Raw genomic sequence first — 20,551 nt, forward strand, 5'->3', positions numbered from 1 at the left:
GCCAGAGCAATAATTTGCATATCTCTAAATGACATATTATGTTCTTCATCAAGACCTTGTTCAGCAAAGGCACATTTTTCAGACTGCAGCAAATGTGTGTGATGTTAATGTTCCACACATTGCTCATGAAGTGAAGTGTGCAAATAGTCAATCCAATATAAGCCCTTCTGCAATGACAGTGAATTTTATATACCCCAGTCTGAATCATCTTTGACAGATCCAAGAAGGGCCCTAGTTCTGACCAAGGGCAAAAGGACACTTTTAATATTGTGTTTTCTGGGGATTCTTGAAATTTTCTGAGAAGTACTTCCTGCAAAAGGTAAAAAAAAACAACTGATTTAAAAGTGTTCATTGTTGAAAAGTACGAATGAGCAAATTGAAAAGCACAATCGATTTGATGATCAGTGTATCCATTTGACTTGAAAACAACCTTAAGATAATCCAGTTCCTGCAGCAAATTATCAGAATCTGAAATAGCGTAAGCTCTCTTCACCATCATTTCGTTTTCAGGCAAAATGGATATACTGATCATCAAATTGTTTGTGCTTTTCAGTTTGCTTGTTCGTGCTTTTCATTAATGGACACTTGTAGATCAGTTGCTTTTTTACCCTTTGAAGGAAGTATGTCTTCAAAAATTTCAAGAATCCTCAAAAAATACAATGTTAAAAGTGTCCTTTTGCATTTGACCAAAACTAGAACCCTTCTTGGATCTGTTAAAGATGGTTCGGGATTAATGAAGGGTGGGCTGTATAAAATTCCTCATCATTATGGAAAGGCTTATATTGGACAGACTATTAGCACACTTCATGAGCAATATGTGGAACATCAATATCACACACATTTGCTCCAGCCTGAAAAATCTACTGTTGTTGAACATTATCTCAATGAACGACATACTATATCATTTAAAAGGACCCAAGCTATCACTCTGACTTCCCATTATGGGGATTGTGTACTTCAGGAGTCCATTGAAATAAGATTATCTGATGACATTATTAATAGAGATAAAGGTTTTCCTTTAAGCAAGATGTTGCATTTATTTGATCAGATATAAAATAACAGTAGTCTGGTTGTCAACCAGGTGCACCTTAATTTGCAATTCATTGCCTTTGTCAGTTTCTACCGCTGGCAGCACTGCAATTCTTCGCTTCACAGAGGGTACCCGTTTTGCTTCTCGCGCACATGCAGCGGCCTGTTCCTGTGGTATAAAGGAGCTGCTATACTTGATGTTACCTCAGTTCCAGTGTGATTGTGCACCTGCAATCTCCCCTGGAGGTGGCGGTCAGTTACACCATCGAAATATCATGTCGCCAGGATGATGATACCCGGCCACATAACCATGAAGAACATCAACAAGCATTACTCCAAAAAAAAATCTATGTAATCACAGTACTGGCTCTTCCTTAAATATTTTCCTCTTTGACAGTTGTTAACTAACTAATGCTGGTGAAACTCTTACCTTTCCAGACCTCAGCAGTTAAGTCCCATAGTGCTCAGAGCCATTTGAACCATTTTTTTATGTTAAACGGGGATTCATTGGACAAATATATGATACTAGAACTGACATGTGATTACATTTTCACGCAATTTGGGTGCACAGATTCTGAGAAATCAGTACCCAGAACAAGCACCTCTGGCCGTAATAATGGCCTTGATATGCCTAGGCATTGAGTCAGAGCTCGGATGACGTGTACAGGTACAGCTGCCCATGCAGCTTCAACACGATACCACAGATCATCAAGAGTAATGCCTGGCTTATTGTGATGAGCCAGTTGCTCGGCCACCATTCACCAGACATTTTCAATTTTTGAGAGATCTGGAGAATGTGCTGGCCGGGACAGCAGTCAAACATTTTCTGTATCCAGAAAGGCCCATACAGGACCTGCAACATGCGCTCATGCATTATCCTGCTGAAATGTAGGGTTTCACAGGGATCGAATGAAGGGTAGAGCCATGTGTCGTAACACATCTGAAATATAACGTCCACTGTTCAAAGTGCCATCAATGCGAAAAAGAGGTGACCGAGACGTGTAACCAATGGCACCCCATTCCATCACGCCGGGTGATACACCAGTATGGCGATGACAAATACACGCTTCCAATGTGTGTTCACCGTGATGTCGCCAAACATGGATGCAACCATCATGATGCTGTAAACAGAACCTGGATTCATCCGAAAAAATGACGTTTTGCCATTCGTGCACCCAGGTAGCTCGTTGAGTACACCATCACAAGAGCTCCTGTCTGATGCAGCGTCAAGGGTAACCACACCCATGATTTCTGAGCGGATAGTCCATGCTGCCACAAACGTCGTCGAACTGTTCATGCAGATGGTTGTTGTCCTGCAAACGTCCCCATCTGTTGAGTCAGGGATCGAGACGTAGCTGCACGATCTATTACAGTCATCTCAACTGCTAGTGATATGAGGCCATTGGGATCCAGCATGGCGTTCCATATTACTCTCCTGAACCCATCGATTGCATACTCTGCTGACAGTCACTGGATCTCGACCAACGCGAGCAGCAATGTCGCCATATGATAAACCGCAATCGCGATAGCCTACAATCCGACCTTTATCAAAGTCAGAAATGTGATGGTACGCATTTCTCCTCCTTACACAAGGCATCACAACAACGTTTCACCAGGCAACGCCGGTCAACTGCAGTTTGTGTATGAGAAATCGGTTGGAAACTTTCCTCATGTCAGTACGTTGTCGGTGTCGCCACCAGCGCCAACCTTGTGTGAATGCTCTGAAAAGCTAATCATTTGTGTATCACAGCATCTTCTTCCTGTTGGTTAAATTTCGCGTCTGTAGCATGTCATCTTCGTGGTGTAGCAATTTTAATGGCCAGTAGTGTACTTACAGTTGCTATTTTTACACAAATGGGTTGCAGCAAAGATAGTTCCAGATATCAGTCCATTGTAATCTTGAATGCCTACCCACAAAAATTAAGATGATATATCTCTACAGTCTGAGAAATTTAAGAAATAAAAATGTGTAAGGACTCTAGAATGCAAAGGGTTTTGATAACAGAATACTGATACACTTTCACGAAGTGCGTTTGTGTGTGTTTCGTAATTAGGCAGAAAGATCCCGTTTAGAAAACAGTCCCTGATTACAAACGTAATTTTCATTATTCTCTCTCTGTCCCTCTCTCCCTCCCTCGTATCAAACTATGATTACAGAAATATACTGCATGTGATGTTAAATTGTGTTCAGGTATCACTTTGTATTGTATTGTTTCTGCAGTTCTTTAATATAACCCTCTTCAGTGTTAGCAGTTCCAGTCGCCAGTAACTGATCTTCATTCATTATTAATATTTCAGTTCTTTTACTATGAGTTGTAAAGGATGTGTTTGATTTATACATGTACATCTATTAACGTACACTTTTCTACATTTAGAGCTAGCTGCCACTCCTAACACAAACTAGAAATTTTGTTTAAGTCACCTCGTATCCCTCTACAGTCACTCGACGATGACGCCTTCCTGAACACCACAGCATCATAAGCAAACAGCTGCAGATTGCTGCTCAGTCTTTCTGTCACACTAATGCTCTTGATACATCTAACACACTGTCAGTCTTATGTAAACTGTGTCACCAGACTGCTCTTGTCGTCGTTGTTGTTGTTGTTGTTGTTGTCGTTGTTGGTGTTGTTGTTGTACCACCAGCCAATCTAAAACATCACATAGCTTATTCGAAATTGTCTTTCATCTCTGTAATTACAACATTGTAAGTGTTTATTGACTGGACATCACAGAGTGCGTGTTCATAAAATATAAAGTAAATGGGTAGCTGGAAATGAGAAAAACAATAAAAATAGAGGAGAGAACAGGCATGGATGATAGAAGAAAAGCAAAGATGCAGTTGAAATATTAAATAGTCGAAAGCTTAACAACATTTTTCAATTCTGTTTGTGCCTGACAACTGCTCACTGTCTCTAATAAGCACTGAGTGATTACCTTTACTTATTTTATAATTTCTGTTGTAACACAAAGTACCCTCTCTTTAGTTCTCACATGGAAAAAAAGAAATCACTCTGAAATGCCTAGTGAATTACCTATAACCACTTATAATGTTGGGGTGCTGACTAAAAGTAAAAAGGGTAGCAGGAGAGAACTTTCTTTCAGTCATTTATATCAATAAGTTGTGTATTTTCTTAATTACTTTCAGACACTGTTGAAAATTGTGTGCCACAATAAATTGCTTTTAGAGTAGCCCCTGTAAAAATGTTTGATTGTAATTGCCAAGTCTTTGAATAGTGTAGAATTCATTGTTGTTGCATTGTATCTGTGAAGTGAGGGAAAGAGTGTGTGTGTAGAGAGAGAGAGAGAGAGAGAGAGAGAGAGAGAGTCAGCATTGTGGTACTGAGTAGCCAGTCCCTTTTCCTTATAGGTAACATGTAAAATGGTGTTTAATAATAATTTGATCTATTTTGTAATGTAAAATTTGTTTGACCTTATTTTCTGTCTGTCATGTAGTTATAAATGCCTAAATGCCATTCTGTTGTGTGAAGTATCTTGGGATAATGTTAATTAGCAGCAGAAAGAAAATTTCAAACTTCGTCATTGTGTTAACCAAAACTCTGAATATTCTGCACAAGGTGGAGCTGTGATATTTTAATGATGGGGAGTTGTATGGTGGTAGTCTCATCAGTGCCTATACTGTGTTGTAATATTGAATAATATAAGACATTTTTTCATATGGTAACATGTTTTTAGACTCTCTCTTACGTGCAAAGACACTTTGTTTAGAAAATGAAGTGAAGTTTTGATTAGTAAATTTCTTTTAACATTTATTTACCATGTTAATTTCAGTAATAAAATCACAAACAAGTACTGTCTTAATAGCATGATAGAAAGATTGTTTCTTGGTAGCATCTATGACATCAAGGTTCCCCATTTTCTTTTGAATTCTGTTGTAATACCTGAAGGCATTAGCTTTGTTTTCATAAAGTTCTGTCTGAAATTATAAACATGCTTAATTTATTCAAAGTTGTTGATAGTATTTATGTTTACAACAAAGCGTATTTTAGTGAGAAAAGCCGAACACACAAAATATAATATTTACACCTTCCTTTTTGTAAATTCATATTGCTTCTTCTAGTGAACATTACAGCAAATTTTATTTTCTGAATCTTTGAAGGTGTTGTAGTCTGGCTCAGTAAACTATATTTTCCCCTTTCTCTTTCTTTCTGTCTGTCTCTGTCCTGTGCTGCGAATACTTTTAACCAGTGGATTTGCCGGAAATTAAAGGCAATCATCGCAAGTTTCGTACGTTGGTTACCAGCTACATAGGTATGCTACTTACTAGCTCTGTCAGCTTCTGTGCATGATATATTTGTACTCTTTACACTGTACATATTAGCATGGAAATTATTTCAACTAAATAATAGTAACAAGAAGGTAAATTAGGCAGTAGATGAGACAGCAGGTAGTAAATTTTTTTCTTCTGTCTCAATAGCAATGTAGTTTTTTTCCCAGCAGAATAACTGAAAACCGCTTCTAATCACTTATAGTCTATGCCTTTTCACCCTTTGCTCATTAATATTCCTGTTACTAAACTGCAGCGGGTGTTTTACATTAACATGTGTGTTGAGTGAGTTTACGTGTAAACAAAATATTTTTTGGATTGTTGTTCAGTGTCGGTAAAAAACAAAACTACCACTATTATCACTGTTTTAGCAACACAGCTCCAGATTGATACATTAATGCACTGCCATTATTTAGTGAATAGGTGACAATCAATTCTTCACTGTAGATATATTGGTGTATTGTAACTGGTTTACCACAGTTTTATAGGTCACTGCATTCTAAAATTTTGTGTGCCATATACAGCATGCAAGTAATTTTGATAGAAGAAAACATGCATTACAAAATTATTACGGAGTTCATGATGGAAGTAGCGTGATTGTCATGAAATTTAAGTTTTATGATGAGGGCAGGAACAACAGAATGTCTTTGTGCAGATTTTCAGGTTATTTACAAGTTGTCATTCACTATATATCTACAAAACTTTCATCTACAGTACCTGTTATCATGTTTTATTCTTATTATGAATTGACATCATAAGCTGATTTCGGATTTTAACGTACTGTGAAGTTACGTCCGTATTATGTAACATGGTAGCATAGTATTTCATAAATACCCTGGATAGGAGGAAAAGAATATTTCAATAAGAAAGGAAGAGATGATGTCATATTCACCAAGAAGCTGAAATATTGCTCAGTCATACAGAAGTATATTCTGCTTGAACGCACTGACAGCATCACCATCAAACCATTTTTCTTTTCTTTTTTTTTTTTTTTTTTAATGATCATAGTATGATTGATGTATGCTATCGCTTTATTTACTTACCAGTTTACATCATCTTACAAAGAAGTCTCATCTACGAGATGAGATGGTTAACACACTGGACTTGTAGGTTATAGGAGCGGGTTTTAGTGCCCACCATTCTATCATAATGTAGGTTTTCCATGGTCTCCCTATATCACCCATATTGTTGCTTAAGAGGGCCATGATTATATCTAATACATTCCCTCATCCTTTTCAAACAACAGCTAGTGCTCCATATGTAATTACGTCAGTGTCGTCAATGGATCACCAGTTTTGAGCTGTCTTTTATGGCTGTCATTTACAGTTACATCTTTCATCAAGTTTGTATCCCCTAATTATAGAGTACTTTGCTCACTTTGATAATCTTCACTAATGTTTTCACTCGAAGTGATTGTTCCATCCCTACAGATATAATTATTGACAGTGCTTTTCAACTGATGAAGAAGTAAATCAATATTGTTATTTCTTCTACATTTCCTCTCTCAGCCATTAACCCCCTACCCCGCCCCGACACACTCGCCCTGCCACTTGGTCCATTCTCTCCTGACCACACCCCATCTCTCCCACTACAGTGGTATGTACTGCGCAATTGACACTACAATTAAAATGATAATTTCTCCATATGATTAAATGCCTTGTACAGCAAGCAAAATATATTTAGCAGCAACATTGTATATGAGATAAAATTTGGACATGTTCCAGTGCAATTTTGGTCCATAAAAGACTGTTTATTATTTAAATTCTTTTCTCTAGTTTACTTCAAGACTTCAAACTCGGTTATTTCTCTGGGCTTCATTTATGACACATTTACAGCCTTTCATCTAAAATGTGATTAAATTTAGTGAAATGGGAAATGCCAAAAACACGTTAAAGTCTGACTTTGAAAGTTTTTATGTGCTTCCACAATTTGAAACATTTTTGCTGATTCACTTGCAGATTGAAGAACACGAGGAATTAATAAAGAAATAATCATTTGCAGTATGTCAAAAGCAACTTGCCTCATATGGAAGAGTAAGGAAGGTTGTTAGGTCCCCAAATAGAGGTACCACCCAAACTAGTATGCAGAAAGATTAAATGTTACAGTTCATCTTCAGTTTGATAGTAAACATTTGCAGTTTGTGTTGAAGGACATATGTATTGTCTATACCCTGAGGCCTCCTGATGAATCAGTTTTGTACATTTGCTCCGTGTGTGTGTGTGTGTGTGTGTGTGTGAGAGAGAGAGAGAGAGAGAGAGAGAGAGAGAGAGAGAGAGAGAGGAACTATGAACTATGACAAAGGTAGACCTTCCTGCAGTATGATGTTGCTAAATTTACCATATATTCTAATGATTAAAACTCACACATCACATTATCAGCTTCTGCAGGTTTTTTGCTGACATCACTTTGTAAAATCAGCCAGTTGCCACAGAGCAAAGTATGATTGTTGTTAAGATAGTTGTTTTTGACTGCACGGCATGTGGAAATGATTCAGAAGAATTAATATTTTGTAAGAATTTTCTACTACAATATTTACATATTGTTGTTCAAATTGTACTGTATTGATGTATTTGGTGTCACTGAAACAACTTTGAAGGGATACTTAACAGCATGTCATCACTCGAAATCATGGAAACCATCTTACTGTGACAAGGACTAACACAAGTAACTTTGTTCAGTTGTTGTAGAACTATCTATAATTTTATTTTTTGTGTTTTTTCTGTAAATGGTGTCAGTAACAACTAACTTACATATATAAGGGAAAAGTGGGTGATGGAGTGTTTTTCATGTTTATTGTGTTTGAGAATATGATGACATTTTAAACAGCTATATGAAGCATGTGCCAGTTGTGTATTTTAAGTGATGAATCGTCTCTGAAAATATTTGCTTCAAATGATTTCTCGAGTGATCTTAGTCGCCTTATCCTGATGTGAAGTTTGATGTTCCAGGCAGAACACCATTATTGTTTTTTGTTTAAGAAATGTGTATTTGTGCATGTTATCTGTTGCTTAAGCTGTTCTCTTTTGGTAAGATGGCATTAAAAGGAAAAATAAAGTTAAATCGCAAACTATATTGACACAGTAATACAGTATCACAAGCAAATAATATTCTGCTGGAGAAATAGATGTCACATATGCAAATGTCTTGTACTGTAAGAAGTTTATTTATTTGCTAAATCACATGTTCTCAGAGAAGCAGTATAGAGTATCTGCACTGGAGCTCAAGGGCAGTAGTTAACCTCTCCAATTTGTCTGGTATTTACACAATCCTAGATGCCTCTGCCACTTGAAATAGTATAAAGCTTCACATGTGAAGATGACTCGCCCTTCTGAAGAGAACAGCTTGTGGCTAAGAACTTGACAGTCTGTGCGGTTAATTTATTACAATCCACAAGTAAAAACAGTGATATGCTTCTGTAGATGCAAGTCACAAAGCAAGACTGCTATGGTTTGTGTGTTTTCATTTGATTTTACAAGTAAAATTTTATCGTATATGTAGGTATTTAATTTCTGATTTGTGTGTTATATGTCTTCAAGTAAATATTTTAATGTCTTCAGTTATATGCTCACTTTTATTCTATTGCATGTTGCATGTGTGTCAAATTATTCAACATGTTTGTACAGTTTCATATTAGTGATTTACAGCATGAATGTACTTTACATGTAATGTTCTATAAGAAAACTGAGCAACTCTGAAGCTGTGAATTCATTCGTATTATTTTTACTTGCTATAAAATCACTATGAAAACAAGAGAGACTGCTTGAGAAACCAAGGACAATAAAGTCAAGTAAAGTATTGGCATTCTTTTTGCATGTTGGTTCCCCTGTTTGTCTTTCTTCTATTTCAAGAGAGGGAGCTCTGCTTACTCCAGGATTGGTATTGAGATCAGTAGCTTTAATACTATTAATCACACTACTGTGTCAAAGATGACGAGTGTTATGTGGAAATTATTTATTTATGTGTAGTTGAGGAGTTGAGAAGGTCATTGTTCCTTTATTTTTAAATGTAGATTAGTTTTAATCATGGTATTACGTGATAGATGTGCTGGGTCAGAAGGGTGGTATGCTAGTTTTTTTTACCCCATCTTTGGACCGGTACTATGCTTGTCTAATCATAATGTCATTTCTGGAGGAATTTGATAGAATAATGCAATTGAATATAATGGGAATGATTTGCAGGATTGACCTTTTTGAATTAAATTTGCTGTCTTTAGAATGTTCTTGCTTGTCTCCCTGTGAATCCTCTCGTTGTTCATGAAACAGCTTGCTGGCTTGATGCCAAGTGATGTAGTTAGTGTGATCTAAATACTTCATATTGTTAAGTGTTTTTAAGATTGTTGGTATGTAAAAATTAGTGGGGCAGACCATGGTGTATGCATTTCAGACTTGGATTATTGCCACAGAAACAGTGTTAAGCAAGCTTATGAATAATAATTTTGGCCAGACATAGACTTATGACTGTTTGAAATGTTTTAAAAGTTGCTAAATATTCCTTGATGGTGGTGAATTTTTAGTAAGGCCATCAACAAGCACTGTGCTACATAAGATCACTGCCATACGAGTCACAGTTTAGTAGAATCACAAACCAGTTCTGCACTATGTCTGTTATACGGCATTCAAATATAGTTACTTGATCAATTTCACACAAGTTTCTTATGCCGTATGTATAAGAGATACAATTGCAATATATTCTGAATGTTACCAGATATAATTGTATGCTGTCAGTTTTGATACTCTCTGGACCTGATGTGGCAGTAGTATTTTATGAAACTTAACACACAAAATTGTCTGATAAACTTTACAGGAGCTTAGGTTGCTTCAAATTTTGTAAATCAACTGCTGAATGACAAGCAAAAGAGCTTTTGTGCGGAAGTTTGTGAAAATTGCTTGAAGATTGGTATGATATGACTTGCTGTTGGCAGTCACCACTGATGGTGTCGAGAGCAGTTTTGAAATGAACAAAATAGTTGTCACAGTGTAAGAAGCCATCACAGAAGCTCAAGAATTCTTGGGGAGGATTGAAGACAGTTGTAGTGAGGTTCACTTTGGTGGACACATTTCATAAACGATTAATCTGTTTTCAACATCCTGTATGCCATGAATGCAGTTCTTTCTCAGTGTCCAAAGGAAACTCAAAAGAACAGGAGAATATAATGAGTCACAGTGTTTAGATACACACCTGGGTATGATTTGTGCAGGTGCAGCAGGTAAATAAAGGGGGAGAAAGGTTGAGTATCTGTATGTATTTCATTCCATATTGTATGTGTAAACAAAGTGATTTGTCCAGTTTGTGAAATTGTTCAATCATTAGATGTATAGCAAATGGGAACCGTGTTTTGAAATAGCGCACGTACCTGCTTACACGCCAAAGTGCTGAAACTGTATCACAATAAGTCTGAAAAGGAAAAATGTTAACGTCACAAAAGAGAGGATTATATTTTCCTTGATGTTCTTCAACAATTTTTATGTGGTCATGAAGCAGTTTTTTGCTTCTCCAAGGCCTCAACCAAAACTGCATTAAAATTAGTGTATGTCAGATTGGCAGGGAAAACTAGATGCGTTACACAGAAAGAAAAACTGTCAGTCAGTCTCCATATGAGTTCAAACTACTTAGATTTGACTATTGTAGCAGTTTTGTGAGATTTATATGGACAGAAATACTCTTCCAGAATGAGATTTTCACTCTGCAGCGGAGTGTGCGCTGATATGAAACTTCCTGGCAGATTAAAACTGTGTGCCCGACCGAGACTCGAACTCTGCCAGGAAGTTTCAGAAATACTCTTGTTGTCAAAAAAGAGGAAGTGCTGTTCTCTTTTGGATCTTCTCTGTCTCCTCTATTAATCCTACCTAGTAAGTGCCCTTGTCTGACTAGTAGTACTGGAAAATTAGTGAAACGAGAATTTTGTCACCCTTTTGTTATGTAAATTACATTTCTGTAGAATTCTTTCAACGAATCTCAGTGCTTTTCCTAAGGCTGGTGCTTAGGTGGACTTGAAGGGTATGTCACTCACGATGCACACTTATAGATTTTTACATTTTTACCTTTTTTAGTGATTGATCCCCTAATTGTGTAATGGAACATTGACGGGTCTTTCTAACATCTGTGTGCAATATGCTACATTCATCTATGTTCTGGGTCAACTGCGACTCCTTGTACCAAAGGTTGATTGGTACAGATTCTCCTGTATTACACTAAAATATTCTGTCATTGCAACTTCCCTGTACAAAGCCTTATCTTGTGCATTCAGCCTAGTGAAGATTCTGGTGTAATGATGCTGTAAAACTGCCTTTGGGTACGCCCAAAATTACTTACGTATTTGATGAATTCTCTGCATTAAAAAATGATAATCTGAGTTCTATCTGTGAGGATGTTCTCAAATCAGTCACAAAACTGGTGAAGTTTTCTTTAGCTGTAGATTTTCTTCAGTAAACTATAGAAAGGAACAGATCAGACATCTGCCAGATGTTGAAAACCACACCATGGCTATTGTCATTTTCTGCTACCTGGATCTCTTGCATGATGTGACTTCAATTTCACAAGCCTTCTGTTCATGGAAGTCTTATTGGTCTCTACAAAGGAGATTTTCAGTCTCCACAAAGATCGTAATACATAAGCATAAAATGTATTACATAATTCTAAACCAGGTTGTCAAAAATATATAGCCTGTAGTTCTGCACATCTCTCTGATGACATTCTTGAAATTGGAAATAGCTTTCACCATTTTGCAATAGCTTGGAATACTGTGTACCCTCATTCTCTTTGTTTTCGTCTCTAATATACTTTTTTTACATTGCAGTTGCTGCTAGGAACGTGTGCAGTAGCTGTGCTATTAGAAAACCACAAAAGAAATTCACCATCCCTGAAGTTTGTTGTTGATGATCTGTATGGAACCATAATTTCACAGTAAATTGCTTTGTAGGGAAACACAGTACTTCCTGTATCATAGTGCAAATACTTGTCATTGTCAGCAGAAATGTTACGTATCGGTAATGACATTGAGTGATGAAGATTGATGACTTTGATATTCTTCTTTTTAATTTTTGTACTGTTGATAATAACAACAGATACAGAAAAGTCTACAAGAAGCGGTTATCATTAAAATGATTGTGCATTACCAATAACCGTACGGATTTGATTGCAATCTCAGATACAGCTATATTTATATAAAACTGGGGAACAATATCTTTGCAATAGAATGAAAATAACTGTTTTATAAAAAAAGAAAAAAGTAATACCTGAGCCTCAAACTGCAAATCCTAGAATTGTAATACCTGTTGTGTTTCATAGTTCAACCGCAGGGTTATCTTACCATATTGTACTGTAGAGCTGAAGATGAAGTCAGTTTGTGAGCAAAATGTCTTGTGCATTTCCCTTTTGGTGAAAGGGGGCTATGTGTACAGATGCTGAGACTGAAATGTGTGTACCTTGCAGCTTAATTATATCGGGCTTTTCCTGCAGGAGGCAAGTTAAAAAAAGTGGGGGGGGGGGGGGGGGGGTTCACAGAATAGAAAATCATTGCATTTGTCAAATGGTCTTATATTCCTTCTTTATCTGAACCCGAGGAAAATACGTAATTAGATGGTGTGAGAGAACTGACGTGACCACATGCTGTGAAACATATGACTTTGCTTCAGATGCCTGGGAAGAAACTTTCAGTGAAGTCAAATGCCTTTTCAAGAAAATCAAGGAATATTGTAGATACCACATGCCTTGCTCTCTCGAGGCCCAAAATACATTAATAGTAAATGTAATACTTGTGGACCTGTTGTCCACTAATTGAGTGTAGAGTCAAATCTAACACAAAAGTATTGGACAATGTGAAATTATAACAAATTGCTGCCATGTGTCTGTCACTGTTAGTCACTCAAATGTCATGGTATTTCTTCATTGCACCTCAGGATTATAATCTTAGGGGTTAAATAGCCCAGATTTTCTCATGTGTTAGTCTACATCCTTCATATGAGAACTGAGAAAAGTGTAACACTTTTTGCCATCTAATAGGTACAAATTTGGTTTATCTTCATTAAATGGGGTTTTATTTTCTTTGTATGTGAACATTCACATAGGGTGGAACATCAAGGGATTTAGAAGTCTAATTTCATTTGCTTTCAGATCAGTTCCCAAAAGAAAAGGGATTGTTAATATACATTGTGGCACAAATCAGAAAGTATATGTAGCAAATATTTCATTCTTATGTGTGCACCTTCTTTAAAAACTGTGTGGGACATAAATTGTTCTTTCCAAAGTACTATGAAGTATTTACACCACTGCATCTTAAATTAAATTTTTGTCGCACCACCAGATATCAACAGTTTTGGCAAAAATGTTATGTATTTATGCATGTCTTACACTCTTTCAGCACTGAAACATTCTCCTTCTAAACGCAAGAGTATCTCTCGACCATTACGTTCTCAGGATGAACATGGAGAATCCAGTGGTAAGTACATTGTTTTCTGGCAATAAGTAACTGAATGTCTGACGCAACGCATTTTGCTAAAATATTAAACATATCATCCTAAGTTTGAATATTGTCAAAATTATCTTTTTAATTTCGTTCTTTAATTAAAAACTCAGATAAAAGGAATTATGAGGTAGTTATACCTGGGAGATTTTTTAAGAGTTCATGATGTGGGTTCCCTGTTTATAAATATTTCTGTAACTAAATTTTGAAAGTTCACTTCCTTTTTTTTGTACTTCCATGTGTTTTTGCAGTGTATGTTTACAAAATATTAAATTTTCCAGCTTTGCAAGTTTTTTTTGTCAGGTGCCTGTCTTCTTTTTCTTATATTTGAGTGGCAAGCACTTGTCCTATTTCTCATTGATTGAAGAAATTCTGACATAGAAATAAAAATAAAAAATATCAGGTGATGATTGTGTGCATTAACCTGAAGCGAGTTATCTTTATTCGTATACGAAGAAACAACATACTTGTTTCTGTTGCATATGTTGTAAGAAATAGGGTAATAAATATAAATGGAAATGTGCAACTCTTCATTAAATGAATCAAACTATTTTGTTTCAGTGATTTGCTTGTACTGTGATGTATTTCAGACAGGAGCTCACTGCATTTGGTTTATTAGAATCACAGGATATTTTATTTCTTCCACATCAATCGCCAGAAAGAGATTTTTTAAATTTATGAACATTTTTATGTGAGCTTCATTTTTGATTCCTAATTTCCCTTAAATACTTCTCATGTAATTAAAAACTTCTAAAAATGAGAGATTTTATAAAAATATTTGCAAGAATTGTGAAACAGTTTTATAAGTTATTCTAGATTAGGGTGTTCCAATACTGCCCCATTGGGGCCTAGGCACATGGGGGCACCCATCAGCCCACTCACCTGCAGGTGCAACTAACATAGGCTACCTGCCAGATAGCTCTCTATTGCAAGTTCTGCACATATGCGAACCACATGGATATCACTGCCGACAAGGCCGGGGCTGTACAGAGTGCACATTATAGCTCGGCTGCTGACTGTTCGCACTGTACACTGCAACCTGCGAATGCCTGGCTGCGCGCACATGGGCATTTGAGATGGAACAGCCTATTCTAGGCATTAATGACATGTGAACAGTTTCAAAAGGAACATTTTGAACAAATTTTAGATTGTCTAAGTCATTTGAGATTCAGTATTTAGATAATTAAAAACATACATCAGCTTCTTGATCGCATAGTATGATTCTAGTTTGCTACAATTTCCGTAAAATTTTCTTAAATAAAAACTGAAATGCAAAGTTGATTCTTTTAGTAGGTGTTTGAATTCTTTACAAGAATGCCGTGCTAAGTAGGGCACAAAAATGTCCACACTGATGATGACCATTAGGATTGTGAATATGATTTCTGATACACTGTCATACTTCTGTTGAATGCTCTGTGTACAATGGAACACTTGTTAGCCCAGCATCTGTGAAAGCAGGAGGATAACATTGAACCTGATTATATTAACACTGTAATTTTTAAAAGCATTAGGTTGTAATATGCAGTTCTGTTTCAGTACTCTAACAAAACATTTGCTAATTATCTATTGCAGGATTGGTTATGCGGCGTATTTTCGCTGTACTTGCAAATTTAACCAATGAGTTTGGTAACTTGCGTATATTGTTATATTAACCCTTTGCTGTGGACAGTTTAACTCATCATGCTATGCCACTCCCCAGGTGCAGAGGGCATGTTCAAATGTGGCCTCTGGGTTTTCCTTAAGTGCTATCGATGTGTGTATGCATCCCATTCTGCTGACCCTCTCAGTACTGCAAACAAGTTACTTGCCTATCTTGGTGAATCAAAAAGTTTTGAATATTTGTCATACAACATACATGCCTCATTGTGTGTCATCATGTGCAGAAAACCTCATTTTGCTACTTTGAACAGTTTATGAAATATGTTGATTTTTATGATGACACGATTCCCTATGTGCAAGAGTGGAATTGGGCACACCAGGCGCAGGTGTCTGCCAGATATAAAAACCAGTATCTTGAGAATGAAATGAGATATTGTTGTGCTCTCAGTTTTAAATAAAATTTTGATATCTTATCTACATTTCTTATACAGCAATGTACAAGCTAAAATCAACTGTAAACAACGGCTACGCAGTGTTTTTTTGCCTCTGTGAACTCTTCAAAATTTCATGGATATTTTACTTAATTTGATCCAGCAGAGTAACTAGGGCAAATAACGAAAAGAAATTTGATCCTTTATTCAGTAAAGATATCGGACTGTAAGGTGTGCAAAAATCGAACCTTTTCACGTAATAGTTGTGTTAAATTCAGGTGGTAAGTATTTCATAGTGGTCGGGACACTGTCTCTCAACACAGGTAGTAGCATTGGGCTAGGAGTATAGCAGCAACAAAGCTGTGCTCAGCGAGGAATGAAGGGAACACATCTGTAGCGGTCGAAGGGTTAATAGGCCTTCCATTATTTTCACACACACACACACACACACACACACACACACACACACAGTATTGTACATTTCTGACACATTCAAGGATAGTTGTTTTGGGAGGAAGAGGCTGAAGGAATCAGTGGTGATTCCAATAGTATATATCAGTCAAAATGCTAAGGGGATAACCTGGTACGTACTGAGAAGAATGGTTTGCCTGAGCAGTTCAGCATTATAAAAGAGGGAGAATGAAGGTTATCTTCTTACTTAGACTTGTCAGTTATAAACATTACTTATAAGTGAGATATATTTCAAGTATTTGTAGACCAGAGTTGTTAGTGGTTGATGAAAGTGTTCACTTAATTTTGAATAAAGTGGTGAAGTTCCCCAACTTCATGACTTAACAGAATATGCTGTGTGGTGAGTCATTAGTTTTTAGAACATGATCAGTCGCATCATGAGGTGGAAAGTGACATTGGAGTTCATGAAATGCAGTGCATAATTGTGATCTTAACTTTCAAACTAAAGGGAGTATTTCTAGATGATAAGGGCAGTGTTGACAACAAGCAACTACAACCAGAGAGGATCATTACTTGTTGCTCACGGACTATTGCAATGGGTAGTAGAATGCTACTCAATTGCAACCACACTCACATGAATAGCAAAATGAACCAAATTATCAACTAAAGCTATTTTAAATCATCCTGTGATGGATTTTGCATGCTCATTTGACATGTCCCATTAACAGTATGTCTAAATATATTGAGCCGAGGAACAAAGTGGATTGGGATCATAATTCTGGCAGCAACCAGGACTTGTGCATATATCGATTTTCAGTTTGTAAAGATCATATCTATCTCTCTCTCTCTCTCTCTCTCTCTCTCTCTCTCTCACACACACACACACACACACACACACACACACACACACACACACACACCCCTACCTGCCTGTTCTGTTGTTACTGTTTTGTGATCAAATACAGGAGACTGAGTGGAAATACAAGGTTCTGCCTCCATTGTGTTTTATCCCTATTTTCTGCATCATATTTTTCTGTGTGCCAATCTGGAACAGATCCTTGTGAAGCTACAGCCTCTATCTTTTTCCTGTCTTGCTCAGTGGCCTTCTTTCACTAGGGACAAAATCAATCAGTTTTACATACCATCATTGAGCATTGTTTTGAATGATACGACCAAGCTTCACGAGATATTTGCTTCTCATAAATCTACATCTGGAATTTGAACTTTATGTAATGACTATTTCACTTGAGCACACTCTAGTAAAACTTATTTGTGTCTTGGATACTTTCATTGACTTTCATGTGACAAGGTGGGGGGTCCTGCTGCCGGTCTGTACAGTGTTTGATCCCTTCAGGGAATCTGCTTCCAGCTATATTTCTTTATATAGGGCCTGTCTGATTGGCTTGGCTCATCCAAGTGTAGAGATATTCTGTCTTTGAATCATTTATAAGATAACCACTCTTTCTTACTCTTCATTTTTTCTGTTTTGTCCTTAAATTTATCATTGTGATGGCTACATTTTTAACAGATGGCAGCTGAATTTTGTTATCAGCAGTTAGATTTCTTTGGTATGGTAAAACATTACCAACCACTAGCTGATTTTCAATGAATTCTCCCAAAATAATGCCTATCTTTAAACCCCCCCAGTAACCCTGAACTATAATAAACCTTTCATTCACAGGGAACTGCTTCAGGCTCTTGACTTGCCTCATGATAAGGCCCCAGGCCCTGATTAGATTCATAATCAAATGATCGTCATATGAGTGCGACTCACAGGCTCCATCTACTCAGCATTTCAACTGTATTTGACCAGAAAATGTTTTCATCTACAATGAAGAGAATGTGTCACCACCCCAGTCCTTAAACTAGGGTAAAACCCAATGTCTGTTGACAGATACAGGCTGATTAGCCTTGTGGTCTGTAAACTGTTTGAAAGGATGGTAGTATGATGATTATGCTGGGTTGTCAAATCGGGGAATTTTGTCTCCTGATCAGTGCGGTTTTTGAGATGGATGATCCACATCTGACCATGTGGTTAGGATGGAAGCAGCAATATGACAGGCTTTTTCTAAACACCATCATCACATTGCAGTCTTTTTTGATCTCCATAAGGCATACAGCATTGCTTAACGACATCACATTTTACTTACCCTCTGTGACTGTTTGAGACTCCCTACTGAATTTCATTTGTCAGTTTTTATTCCATTGATTATTCTGGGTTAGAGATTGTATGTTGCTCACCTCCCTATGGGCTCAAGAGCATGGTTTCCCTCAGGGTTGGTGTTACACTCATCAACATGGCCTAGTTATCTTTGTTTGGCCAGTGGCTACCCCCACACTGTATGGCGACAACTTTCTCATTTGGTATTGCTCCTATTATATAACCTTGGCTGAATGCTAGCTCCAAGGAGTCATACAATTATTTTTTGATGCAAATGGTGTCTACTCCCTGACACTCATCCTCAAGTGGTATTATTAGTTGTTACGCATCTTGAGACCCTCTTCCAAGACTGACACTTACATCACTCAAAACGTACTCCACGTGTAGTCCCGTGCACTTCTTCTTGTTTAGTACCCCGCTCACATATTTCAAGGATCTAAAGTTTCAGTTGCCTCCGCGACCTTTCAGCATTCATTCCTCTCAGTTCTTCAGGAGTATAAGGGTGCTACCATCAGTTACACTGCAAGCTGAAAAACAACCATAGAATGGGACGAGTTTTTACATCTCCCATCAGTCAGGGACAAAATTTGTTGCTGGAAATGTGAAATACTTTTACGGCAGAGCTGATAGTCATTAACAGAGCACAGCGTTTTAATTTGTAGTGACTCAATGAAAAGTCTCTAGGCTATTGACATATGTTACTTTTGTCGCCCTGTGAAATGTGCTCTTCATGATCTTCTCTCTGACCTTAGTCATACTTCTTGCTTAGTTATCTTCCACTAAGTTCCAAGTCATGTGGGTATCCCAGGGAATGAACTGGCTTACAATTTGGCTAGAGAAGCGAGTACGCTTCCAACGTTCACTTATCGATCCCAGCTATAGGTTTGTGTGTGCAAATACGACCTCTACTCACTCAGCAGTGGAACATCATCTGGTGGGCTACTGCCCCCTCTAATAAGCTCTGCACTGTCAAGGCATTCCTCCTCTGTTCCTCCCAGAGGGAATCCACCATTCTGTGTTGCTTTTGCGTTGATCATTCCAGATTAACTGTGGTTTCCTCTTTTGTAATGAACCACAACTATGTTGTGATTTTGAAGCCTTACAGACACTAACTCACATCCAGGTGGAATGCCCCCACTTCCTGACTCACCACACCATTCTTCCAGATTATTCGCTTCTAATAATGGTGCGCAACATAAGGACAGTTGAACAAGTTCTTTGTTACCTCTCTACAAGTGGTTTTTACACTCTGATATAATTCTTTAAAGTGCTTTTAGGGTAGAGCAGGGGTGATTGGGGTGTCTCTTGCCACATGTTGATCGTGGAGGTTGCTAGCCATATTGATCATCCTTCTTCTGCACATTTAGGAATGCCCCTTAATAAAGCAGTCCTATGAAAGAAAGACCACAAGGAATCCTTATTCCTTATACTAGTTGATAACAGCTGAAAAGGTTTTCATGCTTTCTCTGAGAGCATGGATTCTGTTTCAATCTGCCATCCATTGACTATACGGAGGACAGGGGACTGCCCATCCTCACCCGTTCTGCATGCTGCGCCCTGTGAGACACTTGATAGCACCAACCCTCCAACTGACCTGATTATCTCCATCACCTTATGTTACTATTGTTGAGCCCACTAATGTTAATTGTATTTTTAGCCTTCTCACTTTTACTGTTGTGAATCTCCCCGTTAGAAGGCATTATACATTACATTACTGTTTTAGTCCTACATCAGGTGGACAGGGAATCAAATGTAGGTGGGGTGTCACTTTTTGCAGCTGAACTCTGGAGGAGCCAATGTGTAACCTCTGACCTGCATACTGGCATGACCCATATTCACTGGTGTGCAAAACTGATGAAGGAAAGTAACTTTTGCATGATGTATCACTGAGAAGTGACTTAGCTCGATGAAACTTGGACCGTACACAGGAAGAACTGCTACAGTATAGTGCAGGTCACTGAAAGAAATAGCAGTGAGACAAACAGAAATTAAACTTTTATTTAAAGATAATAATTACACTGAGGTCACCATGATTTATGTTGTTCCCCTGGACATTAAAAAAGACAGGACATGGTTCTTAATAGGCTGTGTGATAGCCACAGGTGGTTGTTCATTCTCTGCAGTATGATTCCAAGGTGGTATCGAGTTTGGTAAGGAGTTCTTTTGGTAGGGCA

General features: G+C 37.5%; 1 protein-coding gene across 8 annotated transcripts in view; it reads left to right on the forward strand.

The window, feature by feature from the left end:
• The window catches only part of LOC124555023 (phosphatidylinositol 4-phosphate 5-kinase type-1 alpha), a 319,011-nt gene that overhangs the window by 99,820 nt on the left and 198,640 nt on the right, over positions 1 to 20,551 (forward strand). For 6 of the 8 annotated variants that reach the window (XM_047128774.1, XM_047128773.1, XM_047128775.1 and 3 more), the window contains exons 12-13: positions 5,236 to 5,298; positions 13,674 to 13,751. In XM_047128774.1, the coding sequence (XP_046984730.1) occupies positions 5,236 to 5,298; positions 13,674 to 13,751 (141 nt within the window). The remainder of the gene's footprint in view (positions 1 to 5,235; positions 5,299 to 13,673; positions 13,752 to 20,551) is intronic. The other 2 variants (XM_047128772.1, XM_047128777.1) reach the window with 1 other exon arrangement.

The sequence above is a fragment of the Schistocerca americana genome, chromosome X (genome assembly GCF_021461395.2).
Source record: "Schistocerca americana isolate TAMUIC-IGC-003095 chromosome X, iqSchAmer2.1, whole genome shotgun sequence".
NCBI classification, from domain to species: Eukaryota; Metazoa; Arthropoda; class Insecta; order Orthoptera; family Acrididae; genus Schistocerca; species Schistocerca americana.